General features: G+C 43.2%; 1 protein-coding gene across 1 annotated transcript in view; it reads left to right on the top strand.

Moving 5' to 3' along the window:
- The first annotated feature begins 1617 nt into the window (after positions 1-1617).
- The window catches only part of ABL1 (ABL proto-oncogene 1, non-receptor tyrosine kinase), a 106045-nt gene continuing 95360 nt past the window's right edge, over positions 1618-12302 (top strand). Inside the window, exon 1 of the mRNA XM_016133842.2 lies at positions 1618-3186. Coding sequence (XP_015989328.2) covers positions 3051-3186 — 136 coding nt within the window. The 5' untranslated portion in view covers positions 1618-3050. The remainder of the gene's footprint in view (positions 3187-12302) is intronic.

Below are 12302 nucleotides of genomic sequence, written 5' to 3'. Positions count from 1 at the left end.
GAGCAAAAACCAAAACATGAATAGAAATAAAAAGGAAGTTTCCAAAAAGAAAAATTGGGGCAGTAATCAGGATAAGATAATGAGTAAATAAAGGAACAAGGCTGTGGAAGTTTTAAGAGTGACTTATAAGCCAGGATCAAGTTTGTCAGCGAGATTGTTTTGTGAGAGCAAAGCTAAACCAATTAACATCTGAATAAAAATCAGTTCTGAATTTGGGCACAAATTTTCATATGCTTCACATTTGTTTCCGCCAGGTGACTTTCTTTTTGAAGCTTACATAAAAACACCATTTCCCAGTCCAGTAGAAATATTTCCAAAATACATAACACAAGATAACAACAATGTACAAGGACTATAATGCAGCTGTAGTTTCCCACCTGATATCAGAACTCATTAAAAAAATCAGTCGTCTAACATTAGGCCAACAGTTCCTTGATAATGAATGGTACAGTGAAAAAACAATGGGCTTTGGCACAAAAAACATCAATCTAGATTTAAACCCTGACTTTGTCACATACTAAGCAAGTGACCTTGAGTAAGCCATGTTTCTGAATATTTTCCAAACTACGATAGAGAATAGTACATGCTGCTTTGGGCTGTAGTGAGGATTAAATGCAATGATACAGTTATGAAAAGCATAACTGGTGTAGAGTAGGCGCTGTAATGAGTGGATCCCCTCAGAAATGGGTACATCCTGGTCAGGTAGATGCATCGCTCTGGGGAGATACGGAGTGTAAAGAATAGGGAGCCAGGGTGATTTTTAGTTGCAGAAGGTGGGTTCCATCAGGTGTGAGTTTGTGTCTGAGTTACTGGCTAGCTCCGTAGGCCTGCTAGCCACCTGGGCATTTTCTCAGCTAACAGGATGTATGTCTTCATGTGGATACATATACACCTGTGAAATGAGGTCGTTTTAATTGTTCAGGTTCTGCTCAAACATCTTATGATTGCGCCTGGCTCACCCTTGGAAAGGCGTAACAAATGATGTTTCTTTGAGTGAGGCTCCTGATGCCCCAAAGAAACAATGAATTCTCTAGCAATATGTCAGATGCTTCATAGTCATTTATTTTTCGCTAGTTCTAATATTTACGCTTCTTAAGGAAAAAGTGGAAAATTGGGGGTCAGGGAGTGGGCACCAAATACCTTGGTTTCCAGGAGCGAACCAAATGTTCTCCTTTAAAGAGACTCAAGGAAGTAATCCAACTCCAGTTCTGGGAAAATCCAATCCGCAGTTTTCCCTCTGCTTTGGCTCCTCGCGGGTCTTACAACCCGCGCAGGGGAGGCATTGGCCAGCCTCCTGCGAGGCCAGCGAAAGTCCACCGGCTCCCTAGAGGGCGGAACCCAAGCTCAGGAGCCGGGAGTACAGGGCAAGAAGTCTCGGGCGCGCGCGGACAGGGGCGGGCGCCCCGGGACCACAACTCCCGGCATACCCTGCGGGCTGAGCTGAAAGCGGTTGGCTGGGGGCTATAGCCCACTGCCTTCATCGGCCAATAGGTCGCAGGAGAGAGACCTGACCCGGATTATCGAAGACCAATGGTAGTACAGAGGAGGCGGGTGCTTCCTTACTACTCACCTTGCCCTCGGAAAAACCACGTTTAAAAGGTCGAACCGGGCCAGGTTCTGGAGGGAAGAGAGACCAGAGCAGGGAGGCACTGCTGCGTCCCCGAAAGCGGCGTCCAGAGGGTCCCGGTCCTCGCGACGCGCGCTCCGGACGTCGCCGGGGGCGGGGCCAGGGGCGGAGCCTGGCCTCGTTGTGGAGCGGCTCATAATCCATCATGGCGGCCGCGGGGGTCTGTGTCCATCTCTGACCAGCGCTGGAGCCGGAGCCGGTTCCCGGGTCTTGCGGCTGAGGAGCCCCTCCGTTGTCCACGGCCCTTTCCTGCGGGGGGAGGCTGGGCCCCACGCCGGAGCTCGGGGGATGTGACTGCCTGGCGGCGGCAACGTCCGGAGCCGGGGGAGGGGGTGTCTTGGGCAGAGACCCCCGGGCTCGGGGCATCTGAGGCGGCCGGGCCTCCTCCCCCCTCCGCCGTCTCCCGCCTTCGAAGCCGCGGGAGTCTTTCGTCCCTTACAACCCCGGCCCGGTTGTGGGATCCTGGTGGTGGTCTCTGTTTCCCCTAGACCTGGGACACCCGGTTTCCTGAGGCGTGGAGGAGCGTCGTCCCCGAGTAAGCCGCCGGTGCCGCGCCCCGACAGCCTCCCTCTCACCCCGTAGCTGCACCTCTCTCCGACTCCTGGCCCTAAGTTTGGCGTCGGAGCCCCCCATTCAAATCCCCTCCCTTCTGTCAAGCGGCTTCCCCTTTCCCCCAGGTTGCTCCCGGGAGCCACTAATGCCCTGACTTCTCCCAATGTCACCTACGGCCCCCCTAGTCTCAGCCCTGCCAAAAACTTTAATGCAAAGGAAAAGTCTGGACTCGTTTCACAGGCCTTTTAAAAAGCGGACTTAAAAGTTGCTGGCAATGCATTCCTTCTCGTCAGGGTGGAGGGCAAGCTGTCGCTGAAGCCTGGGTGACCCGTGTCCTTTTCCGGCGAGCAGGGTAGAGGAGCAGGAGCGGCGGCTATTCGGCAGGAAATTTGTCGGAAGAGGAAGAAACTAGGGGGTGGGTGACTTCCACAGGAAAAGTTCGGCAGAAGCATCCAAAGACGATCAGCATTTCCTTTATGTGTGGGAATCGAAATGACTTCAGTATTCCCGACCCTTCTGCAGCATCCCTTGTGAATATTTGTTTAGGTTTTTCTCCTTGAAAGGAAAGAGACTGTTAATCAGCCAGTAAAAGACACTTAAAATCAAGAAATTCGGGGGTAGCCCTGCAATTAACAGTACTTCAAATCGATCAACTGCGAAAGTAATTGGAACTCCCGTTTACATTTGTCAGCCTAAAAACTGCTTCCTTTTGTTATGGAAGCTGTTTTTTGTGATTGACCTCAATTACTGACTTGTGGAGATGCGGTGAATGTGAAATCCCACATATACGTATATACAGTTGTCCTAAGCTCACTGACCATTCTGAAAGATCTGGAACCCTCTCCTGGAAAGAGGTGCCCATCGTTACTTTATGGGGCAGCAGCCTGGAAAAGTTCTTGGGGACCAAAGAAGGCCAAGTTTGCCTGCCCTACACTTTATCAAAGGAGGAGGGAAGAAGGAATCATCGAGGCATGGGGGTCCACACTGCAATGTGTTTGTGGAACACGGTGAGTGTTTTTCAAGCTTTCTGGTCACATCTTCCCTTATGTTTTCAGCTTTAGGAATGCATAAGGAACTTCACTGAACAGCGCTTGTGTCGGGTCCTTCTAGTTCTACTCAAAACTTCTGTTACTGTAGTTACCACTTAATTTCTGGTATCTCTTAGCTTCTTTGTAGAGAAAAAGTTACTTGGTGACTGTAAGACTTTATTCAAAAAATTTTCGAGTTGCTTAATTCTTGCCCGATTCCCTTTCTAACTGACTGTTGACCTTGGACAAGCCATTTTACTGTTCCAGTTTGCTGAGGAGGTTGGACTTAAGTGATTTCCCAGGATCCATAGTCCATGATTGTGCTCTAACCTAAGGCATGGGCTTGTCCAACCCCAGGTGCGTGGCTCCTTTACTGCTTTCTATACTGAGAGTGGTTTGTGCTCCCTAAGGCTTAAGAGCCACAGATCCTAGTTGACACTAATAACCTCAGCCTTTTCAGTCGTAAGTAGGACTTGAAAGTACGCACTTTGGAGTTAGGTAGGAAAAATGGAGTGGGGAAGCAGCGTTCCTCCCGAACTGAGTATACCCATCTTCTAGTGCTTCATCTTCTACAAAGAGTGATCCTTTCCCCGTGGATGGAGCTTTCTTCCTTTTTCTCCCTGTTTCAGATGACATTCGGGGCAAGAAAGGTGTAGTCTTTGACATTTTTATGGACATAATTGGCATTTGAATTCTGACAGTACATGTTATATACTATTCACTTCCAGTAATTCTGTGTGACGGTTTCAAGCTAAGGGTCAGCTTAGACCGACGTCTATGATAGGGGCTGGCTGTGAACCAATTAATTAGGGTCCTATCGGTACCGTTGCAGCCTGACGTTTTTCAGACCGTGTAGTTTATAATAAAATATCGACTGAGCCCACCCACCCTATAAGCAGATGTAAGATGTGTGCAAGGGGCGTATACTTTGAAATTCAATCACAAATACCTCTTAACAATGGGTGACTACAATAAACAAAGGTCTCTTCAGTGAACTTGCATTTGACAGTTGAGATTTCACTTTTCTTACAGAAAAATATTCACCAAATCTGGGTACTTGGATTTTACTTTGCCTTGAAACATTCAGTTATATTTTAGCATTGGTTTTAGACAGGCAGATATGGTGATATGTTATATTCTGACGTGGCCCAAATCCAGCATTTATAAAGTGAATTATTTACACTTTTAACTAGTGACAATCACACAGGCTTACATACTGAAAATTGGTACAGACTTTCTGGAGAGCTTTGGCCAGACTTATCAGAATTTAAAGTGTATATATATACCAAAGACCCAGTAATCTCCTGGGAAACTGTCCTAGTGTAGAACAGTGTCCTCTCGATGTCCCTGATATCCCTTTGGGGATCCAGGATTAAAACTGTTTGCACATTATTACAGTATTAAGATGTTATTTGCACTTTTTGTCCTAATGATGCAGAAGTAACGTAGGCACCTTAGCCTGAATCAAGGCTGTGGAACCTTACTACACCAGTAGCCTATATTCATGCTGTGCACTCATAGAAAAAAAAAAATTACTTAAAAAATTTTAGTTTTCCTTAAGAATGCCCTTGATGAAGCAGCAAAAAGTTATTAATTTTATTAAGTCTTGATCCTAGTGTGTGTGTCTTTTTAATATTCCGTAGGGTGAAATGGGAAGTGGGCATAATGCATTTCTGTTGTGTTCTGAGCGAGGTGTGATGGTTATCTCTAGGAAGAGCACCGGGGCAGTTGTTTGAATTGCAAGCTAAACTAGCTGCTTTTCTCATGGACCATCATTTTTACTTGAAACTATGACCCACAAAACTACAACCCATGAACTATAGTTGTCCAGACTAAAAAATGGATAAAGGAGTCGTTCAAGGAAAACAACTGGTACTATCTGTTGCCGATGCTAAAAATTGTAGATTTCCAGTGAAAATTAAGATTTTTGGAAAACATATCTGTTACTGCGTTGTAGAGATTGGTGGTAAATACAAATGTGGTATTTTGATATCTTATAATGAAATATGTTATTTGGAAGATCTTCATAATTCAGTGAATCAGTATTTTCTAAATAATCAACATATGATATTATAAAGTCACACACAGGTAAAAGATCCATTTAAGGTGTAAGATGAAGCAATAGTTTTTAATGTAACAGAATATAGAAGTTCATTGATAACAGTTATAGATTCTATATCACAACTAATCTTTAAGAAATAACCACTAACCGAGTTTTGGTGTATCTTCAAAGAAGACTATGATTATCTAAAAGTAGGGTAAAAACAGTTGTTTTTCTGTAATAATAAAACTTTATTTTAAATGGATAAATAAATATTTTCAGTTTAAACTTCTAATATGATAAATATCGATGAGATAACCTATATAAACAGAAGCTCTTTAGGGTCCTCAATAATTTTCAAGAGTGTCAAAGAGGTCCTGAGATAAGAAAATGTTTGAGGACCACTGCTATGGAAAGTCGATCAAAAAATCACAGAGGATGTTTATTATCGGCATAGTGTAAAGTACTAACACTAAAAGACGTCCATGTAGTAGTAAGTGGAAAAAAGCAACTTGGAGATCAATGTGCATGGCATGGCCCCATTTTTGTAAAATAAAAATTATTCGTACATGCAGAGAAGAAGTGTGGAGGATTTAGACTGAAATAGTTATCTCTAGGGAATTGTAATTTAGATCGAATAGGAGAAGACTGACTTTTTACTTTGCATTTGTGGTATTCCAGATTTCTTTTTACAACAAATTTGTGTTACTTTGTAATACAAAAAATACAAAGATTTAAGATTTAAAAACAACCGATGGCAGCCTAACCAAAGAGTCACTTCTTTGCAGCACCTTTTTATGAAGGAATTTGCCTAAGTCACATTTATAAATCAATTTTTTGGGACCCTGGGTATTCTTTTTCTAGGGGAACATGAGCACGGTCTTTGTTACAAATTGTTTTTGATCTTTCATAGGCTGATCTTTCTAGAGTTGGTTAACATCCATATAGGTTGGAGTTAAAAACTTGCAGTCACACAGTGTCAGATCAGACGTGAATCTGGAAGCCAAGAATAACGTGGCGTGGAGGTGGTGGTGAATCTGAGAGCAGTGGGCACACGGCATCTTTTTGCCAGGATCAGAAGGGCCGGTCCTATGTAGGGGAAAAAGGAGACCATGATGTGATTTCATGTATATTTCTTCCAAATTTCAGTGGCTTGACTAAGAAAATTCACTTTTAGGAGAATTGGTAAAACAGGATTGAAAACATTGACTAGTAAACTACTTTTCCATTGGTGTTTCTTTCTTTCTTCAATGAGTGTTTATTGAGCACACACATGTACCTGGTCGTGTTTTAGTCATTGGTGGTACATTAGTGAATAGAAAACACATCCCTGCCCTCCTATAACTTAAATTCTAGTGGGAGGAGACAGGCCATAAATAAGCTAAGTAAGTAGAATATAGAGTGTGTTAGATGGTGGTAGGTGTTGAGGAGAAAAATAACAGAAAATAGGATATGATGGAGAGGGTGCGATTTTAGTTAGAGGGCTAGAGAGACCCCACTGAGAAGGCAGCATTTGAGTAAAGACCTGAGGAGGGAGGAGAGTGAAGGAGCCATGGAAATATGGAGTAGAAACATCTCAGGCAGAGGCAAGCAGGGTGCAAAGGTTCTGAGGCAGAGCTTGCTCAGCGCGTTCAGGGGAAAGCCCCGAGTAGCTGGAGCAGGGGGCGCAGAAGAGTAGTCACAGGTGAAATGGAGGGGAGCGCAGGGAGAACGGCGGAGAAAAGGGGGGCCTTCATGGCCATTGTAAGTATTTTGACTTTTACTCGTGTGGTTTGGAAGCCTTTGGAGAATTCTGAGGGAGGAGCCACGGGACCTGATATATGCTTTAATAAAACCTCTCTGGCTGCTGTGTTCTGAAGGAGAGCCAAGGAGGAGGCCGGGAGTCCGCTTAGGGCCGATTGCCCTAATCTAGGTGAGAATGGTGGTGGCTTGGACTACGGTGGTGGCAGTGGTGAACGGGTCAGGTTCTGTGCCTGTCTGAAGGCACAGCTGACTGGATTTCCTCTTGGATAGGTGTGAAATACGGCATGTGCGAGGAGTCAGGGTAACTCCAAGGGTTTTGGACTGAATAACTGGAAAAACAGTTGCCTTTTACTGAAATGTAGACTAGAGGAGCAAGTTTGGGGATGTGGGTTGGGGGCAGGTATGGCGATCAGGAGCTTCTTTGGGGACAGACTGCATTTGTGATCCCTTCAAGGCAGGAGTCCCAAACCCCCGGTTCATGGACTGGTACCTGTCCATGACCTGTTAGGAACCGGGCTGCCCAGCATGAGGTGAGTGGCTGGTAGGCAGACGAGCAGGAGCAAAGCTTCATCTGTATTTGCAGTCTCTCCCCAGCGCCAGCATCACCGCCTCAGCTCCACTTCAGGTCATCAGGCAGTAGATGCTCACGTGAGCGCAGGTCCCTGGTGCCACAAAGGTTGGAGACCGTTGCTATAAGGCATCCAGGTGGATATCAAAATACGCAGTTGAATCTACAAGTTCAAATTCAGGGTAGTGGTCCAGGCCGGACAGAGAACCTGAGAGTCATCAGGTTATAGATGGTATTTAAAGCTGTGAGAACCAATGATGTCCCCAAAGGAGATGTCTCCATGTATGCGTCTTATATATGTAAGGTGATATTTAGTAGTTTACGCAATTAAGACTTTACATTTTTATCTGGGATTAGTTCTTTTCTTTTTTTGGGGAGTTGGTTAACATTCAGATTTTGCATGGGAATGATTTTAACTTGTCTTTAAGTTTTAAATCCTGTTTCTTTTCTAAATCAAAAAATTGCAGATTTACTTTACATATATACAATGGGATATTACTCAGCAATAAAAAAGAAAGAAATGTTGCCATTTGCAACAACATGGATGGGCCTCGAGGGTAATAGGCTAAATAAAATGTCAGAGGAAGACAAATACCATATGATTTTGCTTATATAAAAACAAAACAAACAACTCTTGGATTTGTCCTGGTATTGATTAGATTCAACATAAACTTCTGTATTTTCTACTTATGCAGTATCATTTAGTAATTCATGGTTTTATTGGTGATTCTGCAGCATCCTGAATTGCAGTGTCTCCTGTGGATGTGTATAGATTTAAATATTTTTAAAGTACTTTCATCTACCTTTTAAAATTTTTGGGTACGTGGTGTAGGTATGATAGACATCATTTCTGTTTTTCAGTAGAGAAAGCTGTGGTTCAGGAAGGTAAAGTCGTGCTTTTGGGATTTATTACTGATTTTATAGAGCTAGTAGGGTTGAAATCAAGTGTTTCTTGATAGCTTGAGGGTTTTTTTCTATCAAAAACATTACTTTCTGAATGTGGACTTATGCCTTTTGAAAATCTTCACAATGAAATGAGGGGGTTTAGATTTAGAATTTATTTAATCAAAATTTTAATTTTTTAAACCATTTTGTGGAACATGGTTTTGATATTCTATTGAATATTCTTATCCTTTGGTGGTTGGGTGTTCGGGGATGGCAACGTGTAACAGACATACCTTATTTATGGTCTAATGAATTTAATTGTGTAATCCAAATATTTTAAATCCTATAAATTTTCCTGTGAGCCTCGTTGCCACTTTTAAAATTTATTTTTAAATTAAATTTGATAATTTAGAATAGACAATACATTTTCTGATCTAAACTGCAGGACCGTAGTACAAATGCAGTTCCGAGCAGCCTGCTCCCGTGCCGGGCCCTCTGTCCTTTCATTGCACCACTGCCTCTGGGAAACCAGTTTTATTAGTTTTTGGGGTTTTTTTAAAAATTGTTCCCAGTGTTTCTTTTTGCAAATACAAGCAAGTTTGTGTTATATAACAGATGTTGGGCTAAAGGGTCAATGCATTTGTAATTGTTATTAGCAGGTAGGTATTACTTAGTAGATTAGTAGTAGTAGATAGATATTAATGTAGGTACTAAATTACTTCCCAGTCGCCTTCCGGTAGGGTAGTACAGTGTATACTCCCATCACTAGTAAGGCACGGGAGTGGCTGTGTTCCCAAAGCCTAGCCAAGAGGGTGTGTTCTCCAACTTTGAGACTTTCACTAGTCTGATAAGAAATAATATCTTAGTATGGTTTTGATTAGTAGCTCCGTCATGAGTGAGGGTGGGCATTTTTAATGTGCTTAAGAGACATACATGTTTATCTTTCTGTGAACCAGCTCACCAGGGTCTTTGTGTGCTAGATACTTAAACAGGGAATCTGTGCGGAGCCGGTCGGTTGCCCACGGAGCAGCCACTATCCTCCTCCCTTCACCCCTTTTGTATCTCACAAAAACAACCTATCTCGGGCTTGGGGAGGGGGTGGGTGGGGCTGATTGGGTGGTGTTCGGCCCTGGCTGTCCTTTAGAATTTCCTCAGGAGCTTACAAAGATTTGTGTCCAGGTCCCACCCTCAGGGATTGAATTAACTGGTGTGGGGAGATGCCTGCACCTCAGTTTTTTGTTCTGTTGTTTAGTAAGGGGAGACTTCGTTCAAAAGGAAGATTGCAAGGCGGGAGGGGACTGTCGAAGTAGGGAGAGCGCTCTAACCATGAGGTTTGCAAGTGTCCCCTTGTTTGGGTTTTGTATTTTGTTTTTTAACTCTCCCAGTGACTCTCGCAGCAGCCAGGATTGAGCATCGCTGCTCTGAGCCGATCATAGGCATCCTGGACTGACCCAGACCGAGGGGAGTCAAGGCCTTTTCTTCCCTGGTGTTGGGCGTGGGGCGGCCTTCGCTTCTGGTAGCCAGCTTAAACCAGGAGGGCCGCTGGCCTCAGGCTGGAGCTGCAGTGCTGCGGGACAGTGTGGAGCTACTGTCACCTCAGGACTTCAAATTAGGTGACATAATGCATTTTCCGTATTGTCTAAGCCATCTTGATTTGGGTTCACTGCTACCTGAGCCACCAGTGTTTTCGCTGAAAAAGTAATACATTTAAACCTGATCAGTTTTTTCCCCTTTCCTTTTTTTGAAAGAAAAATGGCAGATTCCATTAACAAATGATATTATAGTTCTTTATATTTGTTTTACTCTTTAGTTTACATACCAGTTTCATAGTTATTTCTGTTTTACAAAGTTGGCAAAATCCTGTTTTATGAAGATATCCTTGCCTCTCCCTACCACAGTGTACTGATTTTATCCCCAAGGTACATGGTTAGAACTACCTTGTGATAACATCACTTGTTAGAGATAGTTAGTTACATTGCCTTAAAGACGGTCCTGAGGTGTTGGTGCGGCCTGGCCCCTGCCTCTTCTAGAGAACTGACTGGCTCAGCCAGTGCCAGCCCTCCTGCTGCTCCCAGGTCTTGGCTTATTCTTGCAGTTGGCACCTCAGGCTACTGTGCTAAGTTCCTGGCCCTATTTAAAGACTAAGGGACCTGTGGTTTAAGGACTGTTATTGCAAGGAAGCCACAGACAGGTTGTAAAGCCTGCTAAGTGCTAGTGCTGGTTCTTGATGCCCAAGGAGCAAAGACTGGTGAAAAAGTCAGTTCCAGGATCTCCTTGAAGCCTGCTTGTGACCACTGTCTGCCTAACTGTTACATATCTTTGACCTCGGAACACTGTCCATTCTGGAGGAAGGATGGTCGGTTAGGAGAAAAACCAAAAAGAAGTCCCAACGCCAAGAATCTCTTGTCCTAAGACCCATTCAGAATATTGCCCAAGGGGGAAAGAAATGTCATACGATAGTGTTTGACTTTCAGTTGCCTTTCTTCACCCAGGCTGACAGTGCAACAGCTAACCCAGGTTAGTGTTTGCTGTGTTCAGGCCCGTGACCAGTCACTTTCACTATGCTAAGTTATTTGATACAGTAACAATTTCAGATATTTTTAAAAGGGAAAAATGAAAACTAAGAATCGATCATTATTAGCACATCTGGAAAGTTTGGGGGTTTTTTTGAGAATACATTTGAGGTAGTTGCTGGGATGAAGCAATTTGGATGCATGTGAGCACATAAAAATATTAAAACATGATATTATGAGTAATAGTAAGAGTGATTATTACCTCCTCCCATTCAAAACGAAATCTATTGTTTAGTGGATACAGTGTAAGGAAATTTTTTTCTTAGAGAAATGTATCTTTTTTGGTGATTTATGAGTCTTTCAAAGTCTAGAAGTGAAAAAAGAGCTCTTTAAATACAGAGAAGTGTATTTCTTACGTGATTTGTTAGCAGTAAGCCCCATTGTGTAGCTTTATGTCGCTTAGGCTGGGCCATGATGCATGACATTTAATTAGTAACATCCTTTGTGGCATTGTCTAATTCATGATCATGCCCTTGTCAGTTCAACTAAATGCATAGTGTTTCCAGATTTTTTTGAAGGCTTTTTTAAAGTTTAATTAAAGTATGGGTATAGTAGAGAAAACTTTTGGGAAACATATGAATATTATTTTTTAAATAGCTACATTGTTTTTTATGAAAACAACAGACAATTCTGTATATTGTTCAATCTAAGATTTGAAATTCACTCAGCTTGATCAGTGCAACTTTAATTCCTCTTCAAATGAAAATGAATCCTCTCCTATCAAAGCGATACATAAAATAAGGAAAATATGGATGTCCTTTGAGCAATTTTCAGGGTACATTTGGGTAACCAGGTTTCCAAATTATTAAGTCAAGGTTATTGGATGGATTTTATAAGTTGGTGAAACCCTGGTGCAACTTTTTTTCTGTGCAAGTCACCATCGTTGCTGTGTGTAGTCATGATGTTGATGGTGAGTCAGAAGACTTGGTAACAGAATCCTTTAATTGAATTGAAGTTTTTATTTAAGTTGGCTTGTGGAAGACTTATTACTAAAATCGTAATGAATTGCTTAATGGATGGCCACAAATGTACAGTCCGAAGAGCCATGGCCTTGCACTTGGGATACCTTTCATGGCAAGGCTGGGGAGGACTGGAGGTTGACTCCTCCGTGCTCAGGAACAAAGCAGTCGGCTGCTCTGCACTGAGTGCCAGTCGTGGGGTTTGTGCAGTACCCACCGAAGCCACGGCAGACCCGCGGTGGAGGGAGGAAAGCAGGAGTACCAGTTCCCTTGCTGGGGTGCACGTTTGGGTGGAGATCTGTGGGTTATACAGGAGAGGGCAAGAC

This window comes from Rousettus aegyptiacus, unplaced genomic scaffold, assembly GCF_014176215.1.
Source record: "Rousettus aegyptiacus isolate mRouAeg1 unplaced genomic scaffold, mRouAeg1.p scaffold_m13_p_3, whole genome shotgun sequence".
NCBI lineage: Eukaryota > Metazoa > Chordata > Mammalia > Chiroptera > Pteropodidae > Rousettus > Rousettus aegyptiacus.
Note: the sequence above shows the minus strand (reverse complement) of the source record. Positions and strands in the feature narration are given on the sequence as shown.